General features: G+C 42.2%; 1 protein-coding gene across 1 annotated transcript in view; it reads right to left on the bottom strand.

Moving 5' to 3' along the window:
- The window catches only part of fbxo16 (F-box protein 16), a 61,342-nt gene that overhangs the window by 27,390 nt on the left and 10,286 nt on the right, over positions 1–23,666 (bottom strand). The window contains exons 5-6 of the mRNA XM_060821555.1: positions 19,099–19,305; positions 17,585–17,749 (exon numbers count right to left, since the gene is read on the bottom strand). Coding sequence (XP_060677538.1) covers positions 17,585–17,749; positions 19,099–19,305 — 372 coding nt within the window. The remainder of the gene's footprint in view (positions 1–17,584; positions 17,750–19,098; positions 19,306–23,666) is intronic.

Raw genomic sequence — 23,666 nt, 5'->3', positions numbered from 1 at the left:
GCTTGAAGTCACATTCTTGCACAACACAGGCAATGGGCCCTCAGACAGAGGTGGGGGGGGGAAGAAACAGTCAATGTCTCTGACACTTAGAGCAATGCTAGAAAACCAGCCCTGCTTTATCTAGTACATTTGATAATGCTCTGGACTCAGCCAATAATGAGGCTGATGGAAATGCATTGGCAAGCAGTGTAAATGTGAGGTGCTGCATTTTGGAAAGACAAATCAGTGCAGGACTTATACACTTCATGGTAAGGTCCTGGGGAGTACTGCTGAACAAAGAGACCTTGGAGTACAGGTTCAAAGTTCCTTCCAAGTAGAGTCTCAGGTAGATATGATAGTGAAAAAGACATTTGGTATGCTTTCCTTTATTGGTCAAAGCATTAAGTATAGGAGTTGGGAAGTTGTGCTGTGGCTGTACAGGACATTGGTTAGGCCACTTTTGGAATACTGTGTGCAATTCTGGTCTCCCTCTTATTGGAAGGATGTTGTGAAACTTCAGAGTTCAGAAAAGATTCACAAAGATGTTGCCAGGGTTAGAGGGTTTGAGCTATAGGGAGAGGCTGAAAAGGCTGGGGCTGTTTTCCTTGGAATGATGGAGGCTGAGGAGTGACTTTATAGAGAGTTATAAAGTCATGAGGGGTATGGATAGGGGAAATAGACAAGGTCTTTTTTCCTGGGATGGGTGAGTCCAAAACTCGAGGTGAGAGGGGAAAAATTTAAAAAGGACCTAAGGGGCAACTTTTTCACGCAAAGGGTGGTGTATGTATGGAATGAGCTGCCAGAGGAAGTGGTGAAGGTTGGTACAATTGCAACATTTTAAAGGTGTCTGGATGGGTATATGAATAGGAAGGATTTAGAGGGATATGGGCCATGTGCTAGCAAACAGGAGTGGATGACGTTAGAATATCTGGTCAGCATGGATGAATCAGACTGAAGGGTGTGTTTCTGTGCTATACCTCTCTGACTCTATGACATACGAAAACAGTATCTGTCAGAAGTACTGGAGTCATTCGAAGATTGGATTGAAGGGCAGAGGAATTGGCTAGATTCAGTCAAATGGTGTGACTCTGGCCTATAAGTGTATGACTGTCTCCGTGGAATGAGTGGTGGCCACCATGGCGATCCAGGTCTAGCAGAACAATCAGAATCTGTCAGATATGCATAACAATCTTTGTTTTATCGCTGTAGCCATGGGCACATTCATTCACTAATGAGGCAAGAGAGGGCAGAGGCACCTTGACCTCCCTTCAGATGCTCAATCTCCTCAAGGGATGAGTAAGGTCCTATTGCATACCAACAGGGAGGAGGAGGAGGACCAATGGACAGATACCGAGGGATTATTTCAGAACAATCTGGGGTGCCCTTGACACCATCTCCATTCTGCCAGGTACCCAGGTGCTTCCATCAGATTAGGCCAAGGAGGTTGAACCTACACCTGTGCAGCAGACATCCAAGCAGACCACTGATCACTAAAGACAGCTTAGGCAACCAGCAAAGCAGTCAACTTGAGCAAACCTCAAGTTTACTTGCAGCTGACAAAATGACACCAAGTTGAGGCAGTAGAAAAATAAAGATTAAACAATACTGAAATCACTTTGGGTCCTGTACAACACAACACCTGACACAAATGCAGAATTTTGTATGAGAATCATGCAACCTCATTCAATCTGGAAAGATTTCTGACTATTTGTTTTTCCTGAGGAGTGCAGTTCACCAAACACGCTTATACGTGCATCATGTGGAGCAGCACAAGGAGCATTAAGGTGATTGTTCCCTGTAACTTTCTCAAAGGAATATAACCTCCAGAAAGTAGGAATATCAGCTGGATGCTTGTGTTTTGGGTGTCGATCAGTATTGTTTAGCATCTCAACATTTCTAATTGCAGCTGAGGTGTGAATCATGAGCATAGCCCCCATGTAATCCTGCATAAATCCATTCTGATGCTCTAGAGAATGAATGAGAGACAATTGGTGTAAAGGAACTAGATAAATTTACAATTAATGGCAAACAAAGTATTGTAACAATTTAAACATATAAAGCAAGGAATACTTCTGTGCCATTACTGGTGCCCACACACGCTAATGTAAAGTCATTTGCTATCGAACTTAGCTATTAGGTTCTCCTGGGCAAGTCTGGCTTGTCTCTGTATTATGCTGGCTTTTTCAGCATCCTTATAAACAGTGTTGGCTCCCTCAGCATTTCAATTTAACTTCCTATTTTTCTCATGAGGAGACAGGTGGCTAGTCCATCTCTTCCTTGAGTCCCTAGATGCAGTTGGAAAGGTCATGAGGTCTCCAGGGAGCAGCGAAGCCTGTCAGGATACATGAGTATGCAATTTAAATTTTTTTTGGTTCCGGTTTTTCTTCGGTTCCTGGATGCAGTTGGAGAGGTCATGAGGTCTCCAGGGATCAGCAGAGTCTGTTGGGACGTGTGAGTATACGGTTTAAATTTCTTTTAGTTCCGGTTTTTCTTCATTTCCTGGATGCAGTCGGAGAGGTCACAAGGTCACATATTTGGGCGGTTGCTTCACCCAAAACATTTCTTCGGTAGTGTCTCCCACCCATTCTCCTCCTCTAACCAAAAAAAAAGTTCTTTGTGTTCTGAAGATGTGGGTGTACCTTTAAGAGAGTTAAAAGCAGCAGAACTACTGGACACAGCACCAAGTGTTCTCAATAAGGCAACAATGTATGTAACACTGGGTTGAGCAACTCGATTAGTTCGTTGCCTGGAGACAAAACCTAATTCGAATTCGGCCAATCAGTTTAAACTATACCCCGATAAAAATATCAATTTCCAATCAAGTTTGAATTGAGTATATTGACAATCTTAAAAGCCAATGACACAATCCGTTGCACTGGGGTTTAAGGCCAGGGAAAATTGAACAGTTGAGAGGAGAACTGACAAGCTCAGCATGTAAACAGACTGCCTGAAAATATAGCTCTCTTAAAAGGTACCTTTCCGATCAGTAAACCTGTGATGAAGAAATTCCTAAGAAAAAGAAAACAAGACACAGGAAGATCCAAATAGAAGAATGAAAGCTGCCTGGTTTTGAGATAAGAAATGTTGTTTTGTAAATCTTCATTGGGAGTTTTATCAGTCTAGTATTATAGAAGGGAAGGTAAAAGATAGGTTAGAGAAAGAAATTGTAAATAGTGGTTAGTTAATTATTCTCTGCTATACATTAAGAAATAAAGTTGTTAATTTTTACTTAACGTTGTTCTTGGTCACTCGAATTTTCACAGATTACTGCATGGGATTTATGTTTTCTGTTTTGCTGGTTTTAAATTAAGCAGGTGAACTTACCCCATGTCATAACAGTTTGGGGGCTCGGGTCTGTGATTTGAACAGGTTTAGAAAGGTTAGAATAGAGTTGGGGGTACTAAAAATCCTAGCAGATTTAAACACTTGCAGGTTAGTGTCCTAGATCTTTAAATAAAATGCAGGTGAGACAATTTTTTTAAATTTTGGTGACTTGTAGTTGATTAAATTAAAGTGAGAGAAATGGCATTTAAAATTGCAAAAGAGGTTCTGGGATATGAAGATGATTCTCAAATTTGCCAAGAAAGTTTAGAAGGAAAGAAAAATACCACACTTTTAGAATTAGCAAATAAGTTAGATTTGGGTTTAACCAAGAACAAAAGTAAAGCTGAAATTGTAAAGGGGTTACTTAAACACTTAGGTGTGTTAGAGAAACAGACAAGTGCAGTAGAGGTAGAAAAACTTAAATTATAACTGAGGAAAATGGAGTTAGAAGATAAACAAAGAGACAGAGAGGAAAGAGAGGGAGAGAGAAAGGGAAAGGAAGAGAGTGTGAGGAAAAAGAGAGAGAGAGAAGGTTCTTGTCTGAGCAAAGAGAGAAGAAAGGGAGAGAAGGAAAGAGAGATGAAAGGAAGAAAGAAAGGGATACAAGAAAGGGAGAGAGAAAGAGAGAGAATTTGAACTTGAGAAGTTGTGACTTAGTCAGCAAAATCAACAGGATACAGATTAAAAGAGAAGGTAGTGATACATTTATAAATGTGTCAAAACTCTGCCACAATTTGATGAGAAAGATGTTGAAGCCTTCTTTATTTCATTCGAAAAATTGCCTAGGCAGATGGAGTGATCCGAGGATTTATGGATAATGCTAGTTCAGAATAATTGGTAGGCAAAGCTAGTGAGGAATTTGTTGCATTGTCAGGTAAGGTGTCAAGAGGTTATGAAGAGGTTAAACAGGCTATTTTAAGTGCTTCTGAAATGGTACCAGAAGCATACAGACAGCAGTTCAGAAACACAAAGAAGGAACCAGGTCAGACTTACGTTGAGTTCGAAAGAATTAAACAGAGACACTTCGATCGATGGGTGCTTGCTTTGAAAATAGATAAGTCATTTGAAGATCTCAGAGATTATTCTGCTGGAGGAGTTTAAAAACTCAAGTCCAGAGATGGTAAGAATTCACGTGGAGGAACAGAAAGTTCAGGAAGTGAGATGGGCAGCTGAATTAGCAGATTAGTACATAGCTTCCAGCCAGAATTTCATCCTGTGAGGAATAGAAGTTGGAAGAAGGGGAGATCCTACACTACTAAACCAAGAGTCGAGCGTACTGGTATGATTTTACCACAGGTTAAAGTAGCCCAAGAGGGTGGACAAGAGGTGAAAGACCTCAGGGGGTCACAGAAAATTACAGTGCCACTGGTTTCAGAAGGGCAGTGGGAAAAAATGTTTTCACTGCCAGAAAGTGAGACACGTAAAGACACAGTGCTAAAGAAAGGTGCTGTTGGAAAAAATGTGGTAAAAGAAGCTAAGCCAGTAGCATTAGCGAAGGAAGGAGACCCCAAGAAAACCTGAGAGGCTGCAGGAGAGTGCATAGCCTAGGCAGGGGCTGGATATGGAGTTAGTACCTGCTCTCTCCAAAGAATTCACCTCTATGGGTAAAGTTTACTCAGAAAGAACAAGGGGAGAAGGACAAGAAGTTATAATTTTGAGAGATACAAGATCCAACCAGTCACTGATAGTAAGGGATGAGTGAATATGCACTCTTCATGATCTGTTACCCGAGAGCGTGGTAATTTGTGGGATAGATGGACAGAAATTTAGTGTTCCCCTATGTAAGATCAGGTTGGAGTGCCAACGTAAGACTGGGGAAGTTACAGTGGAAGTGATTGACAGAGTGTCAGTTCCAGGAATTCAGTTTGTTCTTGGGAATGACTGAGTGGGTCCAAGGTGGGAGTGACACCTCTTATTGTGGAGAAGCCCAAGGAAGATCAAGAAACTGAGGAGTTAAAACAGAAATGTCCATATGGTGCACCACAAAACGTAACAGTTTTACAGGACGTGATGGCCCTTTTTAAATTATATTGAAACTGACTTGTCGGCAATATTAGTCAGTGTCGTGGTATAGCTGTGGGAATCTTTATGGGCACCCGTGGGGCCCCGGGAGGAGGAGAAGACTACAAGGAAAGGAATATGGGTACTGTAGGGGGTACTCCCAGGAATGGGAGCCTCAGTGGAGGTGTGACAAGTAAGACAGGATAAAGTAGCAAGACATTATCTAATTTAAGTAACTTGAATGTAAGTTAAGCTAGCATTTATTTAATATGTTTGTAGTTTTGTTTTAGTTAAGTAAATAGGTTTGTTTCGGTAGAATAGTGGATTGTTTAGCAACAATGCTACTATGTTATGGCCTTGTTCTTTGTACTTTTTTTTCTGTTTTGATGGACCCACTATCCTAAGTCACAGCATGAAATGAAAATTAAAGAGAAAGATGAAGGAGTTGAGGTTCAGTTAGTGGACACCCTGTTTGACATAATGGTGCAGGAAAAACCTGAACAGGCAGAGGATCAGACAGTGTGTTTAGTCCTGAAAGGCTAAGAGACTTGCAACAGCAGGACAAGATGAGAAAAGGTATATATGTGGATGCATACTCTGAAAAGGAGGCAGAGATTATTCCGGAGGGTTATTATCTAAAAGATAGAATCCTCAGACGGAAATGGAGACCACAGCAGGTTAATGCAGAGGAGAAATGGGCTGAAGTGCACCAGATTGTGTTGCCGGTAGCATACAGACAGGAAGCATTATGGGTAGCATATGAACTACCTGTTGAAGGTCACCTAGGGAAACAAAAGACTCAGGCTAAGGTACAAAAACATTTTTATTGGCCTGGAATGCACAAGGATGTGGTTAACTTTTGCCGAACGTGTCATACGTGCCAAATGGTAGGTAAGCCACAGGTGGTAATAAAACCAGCACCTTTGTTGCCAATTCCTGCATTTGAAGAACCTTTCACGCGGGTTTTAATTGATTGTGTAGGTCCCCTCCCGAGAACTAAAAGTGGGAGCCAGTACTTGTTAACCATAATAGATGTATCTACCAGATTTATGGAGGCAATTCCATTACGGAATATCAAGGCAAAAAGGTGGTAGGGTAGTAAGTAGCTTAGTTCACATGATATGGGCTACCCAGAGAGATTCAGTCGGATCAAGGGTCAAATTTTACTGCTAGACTGTTTAAGGAGGTTATGGATAGCTTATGTATGCAGCATTTTAAATCCAGTGCATATCATCCAGAATCCCGGGGAGCTTTAGATAGGTGGCATCAGATCTTGAAGACCATGTTGAGAGCATACCGTCAGGATTACCAGAATGATTGGGATAAAGGTATCCTATTCATATTGTTTGCCCATAGAGATGCCCCAAACAAATCTACTCAGTTCACTCCTTTTGAGTTAACTTTCGGTCATGAAGTGAGAGGCCCTTTGAAATTAATTAAAAAAAAATTGACAGGACCAAAGTCCGAGATCTCACAATTAGATTATGTATCGGAGGTGAGGGAGAGATTAAATCGAGTAGGTGAGTTAGCTAAACAGTGCCTAAAGAGGCCACAATGTAAAATGAAGCACGTGGCAGATTAAAAACTCTGAGACTCGGACATTTTCCCAGGGAATAATATTTTAGTACTGTTTCCAATGATAGGAGATCCCTTCAAAGCCAGGTTTAGTGGTCCCTACCAAATTGAGCAAAAGTTAAGTCAGGGGAACTATAGAAAAAAAGGTAACGGCATATGAACATGTTGAAACGGTATTATACTAGAGAGAAAGAACTGGAGAAACAGGTGTTAGTTACTGCCCTGCAGAGTGAGGAATCAAATCCATTTGATGTGGATTTTGAGGTGCCTCAAAATAGATTTAAAAATGAAGATGTCCTTGAGGAGAAGGAGAGGTTAGGAAGCTATCTGTCTCAGGAGCATAGAACAGAGTTGCAAGATTTGTTACTATAGTATAAGGACATTTGTAAGAATCAAATGGGGAGGACTAATGCTATTCTACATGAAGTGGACGTAGAGAATACTGCTCCAATAAAACAACACCCTGATCTCCTTAATCCTCTCAAGGCCAGACAGGTCCAGATGGAGGTGGAGGCCATTCTCGACGAGAACATCATTGAACCAAGCCAGAGCAAGTGGAGTTCGCTGATCGTCTTATTTCCCAAAATGGACAGGATTCAACGATTCTGCGTGGATTATCAGAAGGTCAACGCTGTCACAAAATCGGACTCCTATCCAATTCCTAGATTGGAGGACTGTATCGAGAAAGTTGGACAAGCCAGTTACATCACCAAATTCGATTTAATGCATGGTTACTGGCAGTTATCTTTATCAGAGACGGCAAAAGAAATTTCTGTTTGTAACCCAAAATGGGCTATATCAGTTTAAAGTGATGCCCTTTTGAATGAAGAATGCATCCACCACATTCCTAAGACTCGTGAACAGAGTTGTAGCTGGGTTAACAAATTGTGCAGTCTATTTGGACGATGTAGTACCTGGAGTACTGCATGCAGTTCTGGTCACCGCATTAAAGGAAGGATGTGGAAGCTTTGGAATGGGTTCAGAGGAGACTTACTGGGATGTTGCCTGGTATGGAAAGAAGTTCTTACAAGGAAAGGCTGAGGGAGCTGAGGCTATTTTCGTTGGAGAGAAGGAGGTTGAGAGGTGACTTAATAGAGACATATAAGAAAATCAGAGTTAGACAGGGTGGACAGTGAGAGCCTTTTTCCTCGAATGGTGAAGGCTAATACAAGGGGACATAGCTTTAAATTGAAGGGTGATAGATTTAGATTACTTAGTGTGGAAACAGGCCCTTCGGCCCAACAAGTCCACACCGACCCGCCGAAGCGCAACCCACCCATACCCCTACCCCTTTACCTAACACGACGGGCAATTTAGCTTGGCCAATTCACCTGACCTGCACATCTTTGGACTGTGGGAGGAAACCGGAGCACGCGGAGGAAACCCACGCAGACACGGGGAGAACGTGCAAACTCCACACAGTCAGTCGCCTGAGTCGGGAATTGAACCCAGGTCTCTGGCGCTGTGGGACAGCAGTGCTAACCACTGCGTCACCTTGCCGCCCTTATTTAGGACAGATATGAGGGGTAGTTTCTTTACTCTGTGTGGTAGGGGCATGGAATGGCCTGCCTGCGACAGTAGTAGACTCGCCGACGTTAAGGGCATTCAAACAGGCATTGGACACATATATGGATAATAATGGAATGATGTAGGTTAGATGGGCATCAGATTAATTTCGCAGGTCGGTGCAACATCGAGGGCCAAAGGGTCTGAACTCAGCTGTAAAGCTCTATGTTCTATTTTCACACTCTTCTATGTTTGCAGCCCATCACATTGCTAGGCTGTGCCACAAACAATCACTATTGTGGAGACACTGTCCGATAATTACCGAAATGCTTGTCCTGTGGTCTAGGCAACACAAGCATATCTTCTACACAATGATGGCTCTAGTGGATGTATAGGCAACATTATAGCACTGTTCAGCATCAGCCTAAGAGCTTCACACCTGAGTCATTGGTCATGTCTTCTGGGGGGTGCCCTTGTCACCCATGAGCCAGCTTTGGAGATGATATGCAGGGTGTCAACATTCGCGGAATCTGGGAGATGTGCATGAATGGAAGCATTGTGATAGCTTCCTTGACAGTGGGTGCACAACTGCAATAACTTGTCTGTGGTCACATACGAGCTGCGCACTGTGGGAGTAAAATTCCTTCATATTCAGATATCTGGATGAATACCTCTGTCTACGCTTTCCAAAGCTCTCAACAGGTCAGGAAACAGGTTGCTCAATATATCTGCCTTGCAACTTGTTTTTCAAACAATCGTCATATCAAAAAACTTGGCTACAATACAGTCAGTTCGTTCAATCAAACCTGTAGATTGTATACAGTGAGCATCCAGCACTGATCCCTGTGGCATTGATGTCAGTTTGCCAGCCTGAAAGTGACCCATTTATCCCAAGTCTCTATTTCCTGTGAGTTAGCCAGTCTTCTACCAATCTAATGTATCACCCAAACAACATGAGCTCTTGTCAAGTAACTAATCTTTTATGTAGCACTCATTCAAGTGTCTTTTGAAACTCCAATATCGTGTGTCTACTGGTTTCCTTATCATCCAGTTGCTCGTTACAATGTTGGTAGGGAAAGAGATCCAAAAGTTTGTCCCAGTGACAGTGAAGGAACTGTGACACAGTTTCAAGCCAGGATTGTATGTGGCTTGGAGGAGAACTTGCAGATGGTGGTGTTCCCATATATCTGTTGTCTCTGTCCTTTAAAGTGGTTAAGATCACAGATTTGGAAAGAGTTGTCTTAGGACCTCTGAGTTATTGTAGTACATCTTGCAGATGGAACACACTTCCACCACTGTGCATTACTGATAGAGGGAATGAATGTTGTAAGTATTAGAGAAGCAATCAAACAGGCTGTTTGTCTAGATGGAGTCAAGCTCCTTGATCATTATTTGACCTGCACTCATCTAGACAAAAGGAGAGTATTCTATCACAGATCTGATTTGTGAAGTGTAGATGGTGTTTAGGCTTTGAGGAATCATGTAACTCGACACAGAATTCCCAGCCTTTGATCTGTTTTTGTAGCCACGGTATTTACATGGTAGGTCCAGTTCAGTGTTGATCAATGGTCAGTCTGACCTCAGTGGTGGACAAATAAGTAAAATCAATATTAAGAAATCGGACCAGCTGTTGCTTGGAAACACAGATTATCAGGGATAGTCAACATGGCTGTACCTTAATACTTAACTGAATTTTTTGAGGAAGTGGATTGATGAGGGTAATGCAGTGAATGTTGTCTACACGGATTTTAGTAAGGCAGTTAATAAGGTCTGAAATAGAAACTGTAAAGAAAACTTAAAGTCCATGGGATACAGGGGAATCTGGTGGTTTGGATCTAAATTTGGCTCAGTAACAAGTTAGAAAAAAGGTTGATGGATGCTTTTGCAAATAGAGAGCAGTTTCCAGTGGTGTTCCAGAGGTTTTAATTTTGCATCCCTTGTTGTTTGTGCTACATACTAATGGTCCAGGCTTAATTGTGAGAAGCCATAATTGGGAAATTTGCAGGTGATACACAAATTGGATAGTTAGGAAATTAAGAAGAGGATGGCTGTTAACTGCAGGAAGAGTTTTTGTACTTAATTGTGGGATGTGAGCATGATCAACATTTATTATCCATACCAAGTTGCCCTTGAGATGATGATCAGCTGGATTCTTTAACTGTTGATGTCTGTGCCTGTAGGTAGACACGCAATGTCATTACAAAGGAAGTTCCAGGATTTTGACCCAATAAATTTGAAGGAACCGTAGTATGGTTCCAAGTCAGTATGGTAAGTGGCTTGGAGAGGAACTTCCAGGTGGAGGTGTTCCTATTATCTCTGCTGCCTTTGTCCTTTGAGATGAATGTTTGGAGGTACTATCTAAGTAGACTTTGTGAGTTTATACAACATATCTTGGAGATGGTACACTCTGGTACAACTGAGTGTCAGTGGCGGAGGTACTGGATGTTTGTGGATATGGTGCCAATCAAACAGGCTGCTTCCTTCTGGAAGGTGTCAAGCTTTTTGAGTGTTGTTAGAGCTTACCTCTTCCAGAACAGTGAGGAGTATTCTATAACACTCCCAACTTGTGCCTTGTAGATGGTGGGACAGGCTTTTCTTTTGGTGGTGGTGGTGGTGATCATAGGGACGTGGGGTCAGGAAGTCAGTTATCGCACTGCAGGACTCCTAACCTCTGAATTGCACTTGTAGCCATTGTATTTATGCTCTAAGGAAGGGTCACTGGATCCAAAATGTTAATTCCGATTTCCTACCTTAGATACTGCCAGACCAGGGAGAGAATAGGGCCCCTCAAAGATCACAGTTGAAAATGCATTGCTGGTTAAAGCACAGCAGGTCAGGCAGCATCCAAGGAATAGGAAATTCGACGTTTCATCAGGAATGAAGGGCTTATGCCCGAAACGTTGAATTTCCTATTCCTTGGATGCTGCCTGACCTGCTGTGCTTTAACCAGCAACGCATTTTCAACTGTGATCTCCAGCATCTGCAGAGCTCATTTTTTACCCCTCAAAGATCAGCAAGGCGGCCTTTGTGTGGAGCCACAGAAAATGGGGGAGATACTAAATGAATATTTTGCATCAGTATTTACCGTGGACAAGGATATGGAAGGTATAGAATGTAGGGAAATAGATGGTGACATCTTGCAAAATATCCAGATGGCAGAGGAGGAAGTCCTGGATGTCTTGAAACGGTTAAAGGTGGATAAATCCCCAGGACCTGATCAGGTGTACCTGAGAACTCTGTGGGAAGCTCGAGAAGTGATTGCTGGGCCTCTTGCTGAGATATTTGTAGCATCAATAGTCACAGCTGAGGTGCTGGAAGACTGGAGGTTGGCAAGCGTGGTGCCACTATTTAAGAAGGTCGGTAAAGACAAGCCAGGGAACTATAGACCGGTAAGCCTGACCTCAGTGGTGGGCAACTTGTTGGAGGGAATCCTGAGGGACAGGATGTACATGTATTTGGAAAGGCAAGGACTGATTAGGGATAGTCAATATGGCTCTGTGCATGGGAAATCATGTCTCAAACTTTATTGAGTTTTTTGAGCAAGTAACAAAAAGGATTGAGGGCAGAGTGGTAGATGTGATCTATATGGACTTCAGTAAGGCGTTCAACAAGGTTCCCCATGGCAGACTGGTGAGCAAGGTTAGATCTCATGGAATACAGGGAGAACTAGCCATTTGGATACAGAACTGGCTCAAAGGTAGAAGACAGAGGGTAGTGGTGGAGGGTTGTTTTTCAGACTAGAGGCTTGTGACCACTGGAGTGCCACAAGGATCGGTGCTGGGCACTCTACCTTTTGTCATTTACATAAATGATTTGATGCGAGCATAAGAGGTACAGTTAGTACGTTTGCAGATGATACCAAAATTGGAGGTGTAGTGGAGAGCGAAGAGGATTACCTCAGATTACAACAGGATCTGGACCAGATGGGCCAATGGGCTGTGAAGTGGCAGGTGGAGTTTAATTCAGACAAATGCGAGTTACTGCATTTTGGGAAAGCAAATCTTAGCTGGACTTATACACTTAATGGTAAGGTCCTAGAGAATGTTGGTGAACAAAGAGACCCTGGAGTGCAGGTTCATAGCTCCTTGAAAGTGGAGTCGCAAGTAGATAGGATGGTGAAGAAGGCGTTTGGTATGCTTTCCTTTATTGGTCAGAGTATTGAGTACAGGACTTGGGAGGTCATGTTGCGGCTGGACAGGACATTGGTTAGGCCACTGTTTGGTAAGGCCATTGTTGGATCTGGTCTCCTTTCTATTGGAAAGATGTTGTGAAACTTGAAAGGGTTCAGAAAAGATTTACAAGGATGTTGCCAGGGTTGGAGGCTTTGAGCTATAGGGAGAGGCTAAACAGGCTGGGGCTGTTTTCCCTGGAGCGTCGGAGGTTGAGGGGTGACCTTATAGAGGTTTACAAAATTATGAGGGACATGGATAGGATAAATAGACAAAGTCTTTTCCCTGGGGTCGGAGTCCAGAACTAGAGGGCATAGGTTTAGGGTGAGAAGGGAAAGATATAAAAGAGACCTCAGGGGCAACGTTTTCACAGAGAGGGTGGTATGTGTACGGAATGAGCTACCAGAGGAAGTGGTGGAGGCTGGTACAATTGTAACATTTAAGAGGCATTTGGATGGGTTTATGAATGGGAAGGGTTTGGAGGGATATGGGCCGGATGTAGGTAGGTGGGACTAGATTGAGTTGGGATATCTGGTCAGCATGGACAGGTTGGACTGAAGGGTCTGTTTCCATGCTGTACATCTCAATGACTCTATGACTTGCTGAGATTTTCCGGTAATTTCTGTTTCTGTCTCTGATTTCCAGCATCTGCAATTCTTAGTGGGGATTCAGTGATGGTAACACCACTGAATGTCAATGGAGAATGGTTAGATTCTCTCTTGTTGAAGATGGTTATTGCCTGTCATTAGTCTGACAGACATGTTATTTGTCACTTGTCAGCCACAGCCTGGAAAACATCCAGGGTTTGGGCCTTCAAATGGTTTGGTTCGGTGGGCTGAAAAGTGGCATATTCTGAGCAGTGCAACATAATGCATTTTGGGTGGCAAACAAAGCAGGGAAATAAATAATAAATTGACAGGGGTAGAGAGAGCATGGGGACCTTAAAGTGCATGTTCACAGATCAGTGAAATAGTTAGCTAGGTCAACAGATAATGTGGTAAACAAAAAAAGGCATATGAGATGCTTTCCTTCACTGGAGGAGGCACTGAATATAAATGAAATGTTGTAACTATATAAGATACTAGTTCAGCCACAACTGGCTCTTCTCACCATACAGCTCTTCTCACCATATTACTGGACGGGTTTGGAAATTGTAGCAAAGATCAGTCTTGAGTTTGTTTTCAGTTCAAAATAATCAATAATTGATTTTAGTTTAGAAAAGCTAGAGATTGAATGTTTTGAGGGCAGTTTGGAGGAGACCTGTTTGAGCTCAGAAGCAGTAGCTCAGTAATTATCGTAGAAAAGGGTTTTTCAAAGTACTCCAGGGAATAAGTTACCTCAGCAGAAGTTTAGTTTTTGAAGCTTCCAAGGTCACATAGTATCAAAACTTCAATTTAAAAACACAAATTTATGGTTCTACAAAATTATAAAGAACACATTAAATCTTAGAAGCATTTCTCTCTATATTCAGAGGAACCTTGATTATCTGGCATTCGATTATCTGAATCTCGGATTATCTAAACAAGATTGCAAGGTCCCGATGCTTGGCTAAACTGTTAACCAGCATTCAATTATCTGAATAAAATGCTCCCTACCCATGTCAATTGGAAAATCAAGGCTCCTCTGTACTACCATGATGTTTTAATCTAATGCAGTTTTATACTTTGTTGAGGGAATTTCATCATTTTGACACCTGTATCAGAAGACTTTATCCAGTAAAATGCCAGTTGGTCTTTTTTGAGAAGTACCTCTACACTGTCATTAGGTTTGAGACAGGGATGGGTGTTATAGCCTTTTGCGGAGTTGATTTACAATGGGTAGTGGGGGAGTGTATGTCAAATATGTTTGGTACCCAGTTCACCTCCTTCTCACCCAGCTCTCACATGTTCCTCAAATATGGAGGTGGATGGTGGGTAAGGCACCCATTGGGTCAGCCAGCCTTAGGCCCATTTAAACTATTAATTAAAGGGGATGTCGGGGTGTGGTATAATCAGCAAAGTATTAGTTCAGAAATTCAACTAATGTTCTGGGTCCCAGGTTAGCATCCCACCAGGACAGATATTGGAATTCGTAATTCAATAAAATATCTTGAATCTATAGATGATCACTGTCGATTGTCAGAAAAGTGTACCTGGTTCACTAACGTTCTTCAGGGAAGGAAATCTGCCATCTTCACCTGATATGGTTGATATGGGACTCCAGCGCCACAGCCATTGGTTGACTCTCAACTGCCTTTGGAAATGGACAAGGAAATCTCTGCTAATTACCTTGTGGGGTCCTCCTCCAGCTGATGAATCAGTACTCCTCCATGTTGAACAACATGAAGAGGATGCACTAAAAGTGGCAAGGGCGCAATATGTACTCTGGCTAGGGGATTTCAATGTCCATCATCAAGAGTGGCTCAGCAGCAGCATTACTGATATGCTGGTCAGGTCCTAAAGGATATAGCTGCCAGACTGGGTCTGCAGCAGGTGATGAGGTAATCAGCAAGAGTGAAAAACATACTTGACCTTATCCTCATCAATCTACTGGCTGCAGATGAATCTGTCATAATAGTTTCAATAAGAGTGACCAATGCACAGATCTTGTGGAGATGAAGACCTGCCTTTAAGCTGAGAATACCTTCCACTGTATTGTGTGGCACTGTCACCATGTTAAATGGGACAGACTTCAAACAGGTCAAGAAACCCAAGACTGGTTATCCATAAAGAGTTGTGGGTCATCAAAAGTAGCAGATTCATACTCCAACACAATTCGAAACCTTTTGGCCCAGCATATCCCCCATTCGACCATTACCATCAAGTCAGGAGATCAACCCTAGTTTAATGGAGACTGAAGGAGGGTATGCTAGCAGCAACGTTAGGCATGCTGAAAACTGAGGTGGGATCCTGCTGAAGCTACCAAATATGAATATTTGCATGCCAAGCATCATAAGCAGCAAGTGATAGCTGAACTAAGCAATCCCACACCAATGGATCTGATCTAAGCTCTGCAGCCATGCCACATTTAGTGGTGGACAATTAACAACTCACTGGAGGAGAAAATTCCAAAAATATCCACAGAAGAGCCCATAACATCAGTGCAAAAGATAAGACCGAAGCATTCACAATCTTCAGCCAGAAGTGTCGAGTGGCTGATCCTTCTCAGCCATCTCCTGTGATTCCCAACATCCCAGATGACAGACTTCAGCCAATTCAATCACTTGATTTGATATCAAGAAATGACTAGAGGCATTGGGCACTGCAAAGGCTCTGGGTCCTGATTACATTCTGGAATTAGTACTGAAGATTTGTGCTCCAAAACTTGGCATATCCCATGTCAAGCTCTTCCAGTTAGAACCCTGGTGTCCACCCAACAATATGGACAATTGCCCTGGAATGTCCTGTACATAAATTCAACCCAGCCAATTTCTGCCTTGTCAGTTTACTCTCGATCATCAGTAAAGCGACGGAAGATTTCATTAAAAAGTGTTATCCAGCAGCACCAGCTTATTTATAACCTGCTCACTGATGCCAGTTTGGGTTCTGTCAGCTCCTGACTTCATTACTGCATTGGTTCAAACATGGACAAAAGAGCTAAATTCCAGAGATGAGGTTACAGTGACAGCCCTTGACATCAAGGCTGCATTTAATCAAGTGTGGCATAGAAGTCCTAGTAAAACTGGAACCATTGGGAATCAGATGGCAAAGTCGTCACTGGTTGGAGTCATACCCAGCACTTAGGAAGCTGGTTGTAGTTACTGGAGTCAGTTGTCTCAGCTCCAGAATATGTCTGCAGGAATTCCTCAGAATTGTGTCTGAGGCCCAATCACCTACTGCTGCTTCATCAATGACCTTCCTTCCATCACAAGGTCAGAAGTAGGGATGTTCACCACCATTTGTGATTTCTCAGATACTGAAGCAGTTCAAATGCAACAAGATCCTGACTAATTCTGGCTTGGGCTAACAAATGGCAAGTAACATTCGTACCACACCAATTCCAGACAATGGCAAACTCCAGTAAGAGACAAACTAACTACTGTCCCTTGACAGTCAATGTTGTTACCATCACTGAATCCCCCATTATCAACATTCCTGGGATTACCACTGATCAGAAACACAAATGGGCTTGCCATATAAATATAGTAGTTACAAGAATAGATCAGACCATTGCAGCTCTTGACCCCCAGCCTGTCCACCATCTACAAAGCACAAGTCAGGGGTGTGATGGAATACTCCACACTTGCTTGGATAAGTGCAGCTCCAAAAACATTCAAGAAGTCTGACATCATCCAGGATAAAGCAACCCACTTGACTGACATTATATCCAGAAGCATCCACTCCCTTGAATTCTCTCCCTCAGGACATTGTGAGATTAACTACAGCACGTGGACTGCAATGGTTCAAGAAGGCAGCTCACCACCACTTTCTCAAGGGCGCCTAAAGAAATAAATGCTGACCCAGCCAGCGACACCCACGCACCATGAGTGAATTAAAAAAATTAAACAATAATCAACATCCTCAAACCACTTCTGCTGCCACAAACACTGGATGATGACAGATGGACTAGAGTGCAAAACCACAACTGCTACAAACTGCTTTTTTTTGATAAGCCAGGAAGAGGAGGGTTGTCTCATAATTAATGGTGGGGAAAGCATGGTATCAACACACCCCCTTCCAGCTTTGTTCTTCCATGCTCCACTACACACACACACACACACACACACACACACACACACACACACACACACACACACACACACACACACACACACACCCTTTGGTTGTCTAATCCTTTCTCACCTCACCCATCAGATCTCTGTGCTTCTCTATGGAGCTGCTCATCGTCCCAGAAATGCCCCCTACTGTATTTTGGTTACTCAATTGCCCAGAAGCTGTTGAGGGGGAGTTTTCCTTCCACTTAGGGTTGGAAGTTCAACTCACAATCCCTTTATGCCGCTCTCCAATGTGTTATTGCTGCCCAGCAGATGTTTTATAAAGTCAGTCTATTCAGAAGCTACACAAGAATATATGTAAGGATATGATACTAACCGTTGGTTTGGTGACATTCAGTTCCTTCACCATCTCAATGTAGTGTCTCTTCCAAATTCTTTGCTCATAGATTGTTGGTGTGAAGCTGATGTACCAGCCCAGTCTCAGACATTTTGGCATCCAAAGTTGGTCCAATTCAGCCAAGCCCTTCCAATGCCAACTTACCTAGAACGTAGCAGAAAGTACACAGCACACTTTTAGTGAGATCTGGGGAACAGCAAAAACAACAATATACACATGTATTTCTGTACATGTATATTTTGTGAAAACACCTTAAAAGCTATCCCTACCATAAAACAATTCCACAAGACATGTTTGAGTCTCAGTATGCCTGGGGCCACCCTATTTTACATCAACTTTACGTTCAAGGAATGTCACTATAAAAGAACAGGCTTTGCTTGGGTTATTGTAAACTCACATCTGTTTTAAGAAGAATGTGACTCAAGTTCCATTCTGGAATTGAGTTGATATTCCCAAGGCAGCCCTAAGAGGGTGAAGCAGAGTTGGAAGGCTTATCTTTCACGTAAAATCTTAGATCAGAACTATGTCTGATTTCTTAAGTGTACAGTTCAAGGAAAAGCATGGGAATTCTCTCCAGTATCCAAGACAATACTTACCCTTCAATTAATAATTAAGAACAAATTACTATGTCATCTCATTGCTATTTGTGGGATAAAAAATTGGCTGCTACATTTTATTACATTACCATTGTGATTACACTTCAAAGTACTTCATGGCTGTGAAACACTATGAAAATGATGAGATTGTGAGTGCTGCTAGGTGTGAAGAATGCAGGACTTAGTAAAGGCTACATCCAAAGAATGAGCTGTTTGAGAGTTCTAAATTCTGTTTGCCAGCAATTTTCTGTTATTTTTCTGGAATCACATAATATACGAGACCATTCAGTTTATTGTGATTCTGTCTACTCTTTGAAACAGCCATCTTTTAAACAGGTAGAAATGGGCAGTACAAGTCTGGATTTAGCACTTAAGTTCCAATGTATTGTTCTGACTTCAGGAATAGTCAAAACACATGCGCAGTTTCAACAAATACTGAACACAATTCAGACATAAGGCACTGAAGATGGCTCCTTGAAGCTGTTCTTGTTCCATGGCAAGAAGGACTGGCTATGTAATGTAGGCACCCCCCAACTTGGGCATTTGTGTGATAATATGTGATCATGGTACTGTAGCAAGCTACAGTAGAAATTAAGCAAATCCTCCAGTTCTGTATCAGTACCTGTGAACTTTAAAAGCTGTTTGTTTAATTGATGTTACTGTTAAAAAGGTAAAGTTGCCATTGTCCTACTGCACATAGGGCTGCGCTCTCACTAGAGAAAGATGACTAGTGGTGATTTAACCTGAGGGTCCTATGCCACAGGTGAGGGGAAAAGTTGAGAAGAATCCTTCACGGTAACCCTGGCTGGTACAGGAATTGTTACTGCAGTGAGGAACCATAGATAGTATTTCTTCTGCTGGTAAAGGTATCATGTTAAACTTTCTGATTTTTGTTACCTGTGCACAGCGGCAAAGACTCCTTGGATCCAAGAAGGAGAAGATATATAAAGTCAGCACCCTGGGAAGGAAACAAGCCAAGTCAAGAGCTTCCACAGGAACTCTGCTACGCAAATGTTGCTCACAGAATTTCAATTGAGAGACAGAACATCTCTCAAACAAGTTGAGAAGAATTTTTCGACGCTGTGTATCAGTCCACTTGTCAAACTGAATGATAAAATGGAGGAAAGTAAAAACACAGTTAGTCCTACAAGCATGGCAGCATCACTGCTAATGCCAAGATATCATATATTAAAAGTTTGAGCCTTCATTGCTCCCTTACCCTTGCTTTCTTTCATTCTTCCATTTTCATTTTTCTCTCACTTTTCCTTTCTCTCAATCTGGTCTTGCACCCTTTCCTTCCTCTCCTCTCTTCTATTCATACTACACCTCTTCATTCTCCCTACATCTCTTTTATAATTCATCTTTTTCACACCTCCTTATTCCCCCACTCCTCCACCTTCTCTACTCATTGCCCTTGCATTTCCCCAAAGCCACTGCACTGCTGCCTTCTACCTAACCTCAAAGTCTCCTCCAATTCTTTTCCTTTTCACCTTTCTTCATTTCCACATCTGCTCTTCTCTTTAACCTCTTTTTTCCGGTCTCTACCATATCCTCACCCTAGCCACTTCTCTCCTCCTTCTTGTCCCCTCTCTCTCTCTTTCCTTCATCCTCTCCTGAGCCTTTTCTATTTGCCCCTCTACTTGGGTACAAAACCACAGGAAATCAATGAGCAACTTTTTGAAAATGTAATAATTGGAAAAATTATAAATGTAATCATAATTTTACATCAACTGAAACTAGACTTGTTCTCGAAAGGAGTTAATTTGTCAATCGTTTATTTCGCTTGTTGACTTCGCATTTTGTTGATAAATCTTCTTACCCCTTCTACCTCTGCTTATTCCATATTATGAAACTTGCAGCTCAGAGGATGGGTTGGCATGACAGAGACCACTAAGGGGTGTATGTGGTGATAAACATTTATATTGTACTCACTTAATTGAGAATCAACAAGACACAAATCATGAGATAAGTACAACAATCCTGAGGACTCACTTGACAGGAAAATACACTGTGCTGTACTACCAGGTTCAATTTATTCAATTTAAAGCACATTAGTCAAATTCTGCTGATTGGCTCAGATTTAGTACAGTGAATTCAGCACCATGAATGAGGAAATGGATAAAGAATGGCTGGATTTTGTTTGTCAATTACTATTTGCTGGCAGTGCCTGTATGTGGTCACTCAATGAATCTGCAGAGTAGGCCTCCAATTCTTACTATTCAAACACATATACGCACATGAGTGAAACATGACAGGTATGTGTCCACTTCTGAGTTTGAGTCAATACCTGCAGGACAGGAGGAGGTAAAGGAAAAATAAAATTTCACATTACAAGGCAGGATATATTGTGGCACAAAGAAATAATACATTCTGAAGCTTGTTGAAGAACATTGCCAGATCTTCAATAAAACAGAACTGTAGCTCATGAAAGCCACAAGTGCATTTTATGATGGTTAAGGGTAAAAAACTGAACTGATCACTGAGAGTTTCAGGCCATAACCATTTGAGTAGCTTTGTGTTTCTGTAGCACGTACTGTGAAAACCGCTATCAGAATCTGCCACATAATGCGGAGAGAAGCAACCAAAGAAGGAGTCAACTTGGACTCCACCGGAGGGCCGCTGGCCTGGGCTTGACATGTATGCTCAAACCATCAGGAAATATATAAATGCCAGGTTCATCAGCTGTACCCACAAGGTAGAGCAAAACATTACCCTTTCACAACGCAACACCATCCATGCTCTCAAAACCAATCAAAACACTGTCATCAAAGCAGCAGATAAAGGAGTCATCATCATTCAAAATAGAAGATTACTGCAAAGAAGTGTACTGACAACTGAACAACCAGAAACACTACAGGTAACTACTGGCTGATCTGACCAAACAGCACACCTGTGAACTAAACACATTGATCAGGATTTTGAATTCAGTCCTTCAGAGTTCCCTACATGCAATCATCCCACGTATGTCTCGCAACTTCTACTGCCTTCCAAAGATGGTGTTGCGTTGTGATTCGGTGATGTTTTGCTCTACCTTATGGGTGCAGCTGAAGAATCTGGCATTAATATATTTCCTGACAGCTTGAGCATACATGCCAAGTCCAGGCCAGCAGCCCCCCCAGTGGGGTCCAAATTGACTCCTTCTTTGGTTGCTTCTCTATGGATCCCTGTGATGATTGTTCTGGTCCATCAATGGGCTCATTGGGATCACTTCTGGCATCTTGAAAGACTTCCCAGAGTCTCATTTGTCTGATGAACTCCTCCGTATCTGCTGCAAGACCCATGGGGTCCATTTTGGTGGTGGGGCAGAAATTGAGACCCCTGCTAAGAACTTCAATCTTTTCCGGTCGAAGGTTGTGGTCCGATAAGTTGACAATCAACTTCGCTGTGGTGATAATGTTTTCCACTATGGTGCCAGGGTGGGCTTGGCTATTGCTGGTGGTGATTCGAATTTTCTCATGTGTGCATGTACATGGTGTAGTTTTGTCATCATCATTCAATTTGGCAATGTCCCGTAACTGTACTGCTGTATCCTGAGTGCAGGCTGAGAGTGTGGACTGCATCTCATTTTCAATGTTGCTGCGCCTGCTGTAGAGTTGGTGCACGAGATTATTAAGGAGTTTGCGAGAGTTTCAGTGGCAAAGTCTCTCCGCGTAGTCTGTGTTATAGATTGACCTGAGTTGGTTCATGATCCGTAATCCTTTTGGCATCATTCCTGCTTTCCTGCAAAAACTTGATGTCTGTGTCAATATGCGCGATCTTCTTGGGGATCTTCTCCACTTTGAGCCAGCAGCTAGTAGTGTCGACGATAGTCATGATTTGAAGATGCTGGTGTTGGATTGGGATGGACAAAGTTAAAAATCACTACCCATGGGGATGGCCTCAATTGGGATCTTGGCTTCATGTCACACTACAGGTGGCCCTATTGCACTCTAGGCACACACACATACACACACACACAAAACCTCTCTCATATGCTCACACATTCACACCCACATTCACACCCTCACAAGCCCCTTTCACAGACTTATACCCCTTTCACTCACACACATACACATACTGTCTCACAGACACTCATACCCAGCATACCTCCCCCAAAGAAACACATATATATAAGTTTGTGGGGTGAATTTGTATTTGCAGAATTAATTTTATTTTGCTCAAAAATTGCATGAATCCATGGAAGGTTATGTAAATTTTTTTAAGATTAGAATCAATCTGAATATTGGGGCACAGACAGCCTCACAGGCACCTCACACCTTCAATGCATTATCTGAGACACCATGGCACCTATTGTTAAAGTTCACTTGAGAATGTAACTTTTGAAAAAAGTTCTGGGATTTACAGATGAAAGAACTGAAACTAACTTGGTCATTCTAAAAGATGAGAGACGTAGCAAACAATTATGGTCTTCATCAATATATAATTTCAATTGTGTCACACTGCAAACTTTTGCTGTAAATCCTGTATCTTATGACCTCATACTCGACAACCACTCCGAAGGCTAGTGCTTCCAAATAAATCTGTTGGTCTATAACCTGGTGTTGTGTGATTTTTAACTAAAATTCAGATACTCCATTACAAATTTGTTAGGTGGACAGAATGTCTCATTTAAAGTCAGATAGGATTCTGTAATTTGGATACACTTGGGAAACACTCCCGTGCATGTTAAGAATAACTTCAACAACCAATCCGAGACTATCATTTGGGCTCACAATATGGCTCACTTACATTTACTCACTCAAAGCTATGCGTATTCATATATAAGGTCCTGTCCTCTGCAAGTAAAACATGTGTCCAGGAATTTTACCTTTTCCGAAGTAAACTCAAGTCCATTCTACTAAGCAACTGATTATGGGTAAATAAAATGCCTGACACTAGATAAAGCAACATGGAAAGACTATTATGGCTTCAAGCAGTGTACAAATGAGGGTGATGTGGCTGTTATGAATCTTGTCATCCGTTCTTCCAAGTACTGGAGGGCTTTTGCAGAGAGGTGCCAATAATCTGTTCCTTCAAAGTTTATGTGGCATGCTGTCTGTATACAATGACCATTAGGTCAAGTGGTAATCCTCATCACACAATATTTACCTTCTGGTTTGTCATGATGGATCAATTGTGGACAGTACAGCAGAGTGCCATAAAGCAAATACATTGTTGTTGTTGCCAGGATAGTGTAGGTTAGGTGGGCTAGTGTAGGTTAGGTGGGCTAACATCAAGGGCCGAAGGGCCTGTACTGCGCTGTATTTTTCTATGTTCTATGATACAGGACACTGACCTATACGACACACTATGGTAGGACCAGCTGGACCTTAAGGCAATGAAATCTCTTTCAGCTGCAGTATATTTGAAGGTTGACATATGGTGCCTCAAAGTGATGTATGGCCAGTGGAAGCTGGTAATCCTCTCAATACTGTACACTTCTTGCTCTTGGTTCTTGTAAAGTATTCTGTTATCCTGGAATTCAG

Source organism: Hemiscyllium ocellatum, chromosome 3 (assembly GCF_020745735.1).
Source record: "Hemiscyllium ocellatum isolate sHemOce1 chromosome 3, sHemOce1.pat.X.cur, whole genome shotgun sequence".
NCBI classification, from domain to species: domain Eukaryota; kingdom Metazoa; phylum Chordata; class Chondrichthyes; order Orectolobiformes; family Hemiscylliidae; genus Hemiscyllium; species Hemiscyllium ocellatum.
Note: the sequence above shows the minus strand (reverse complement) of the source record. Positions and strands in the feature narration are given on the sequence as shown.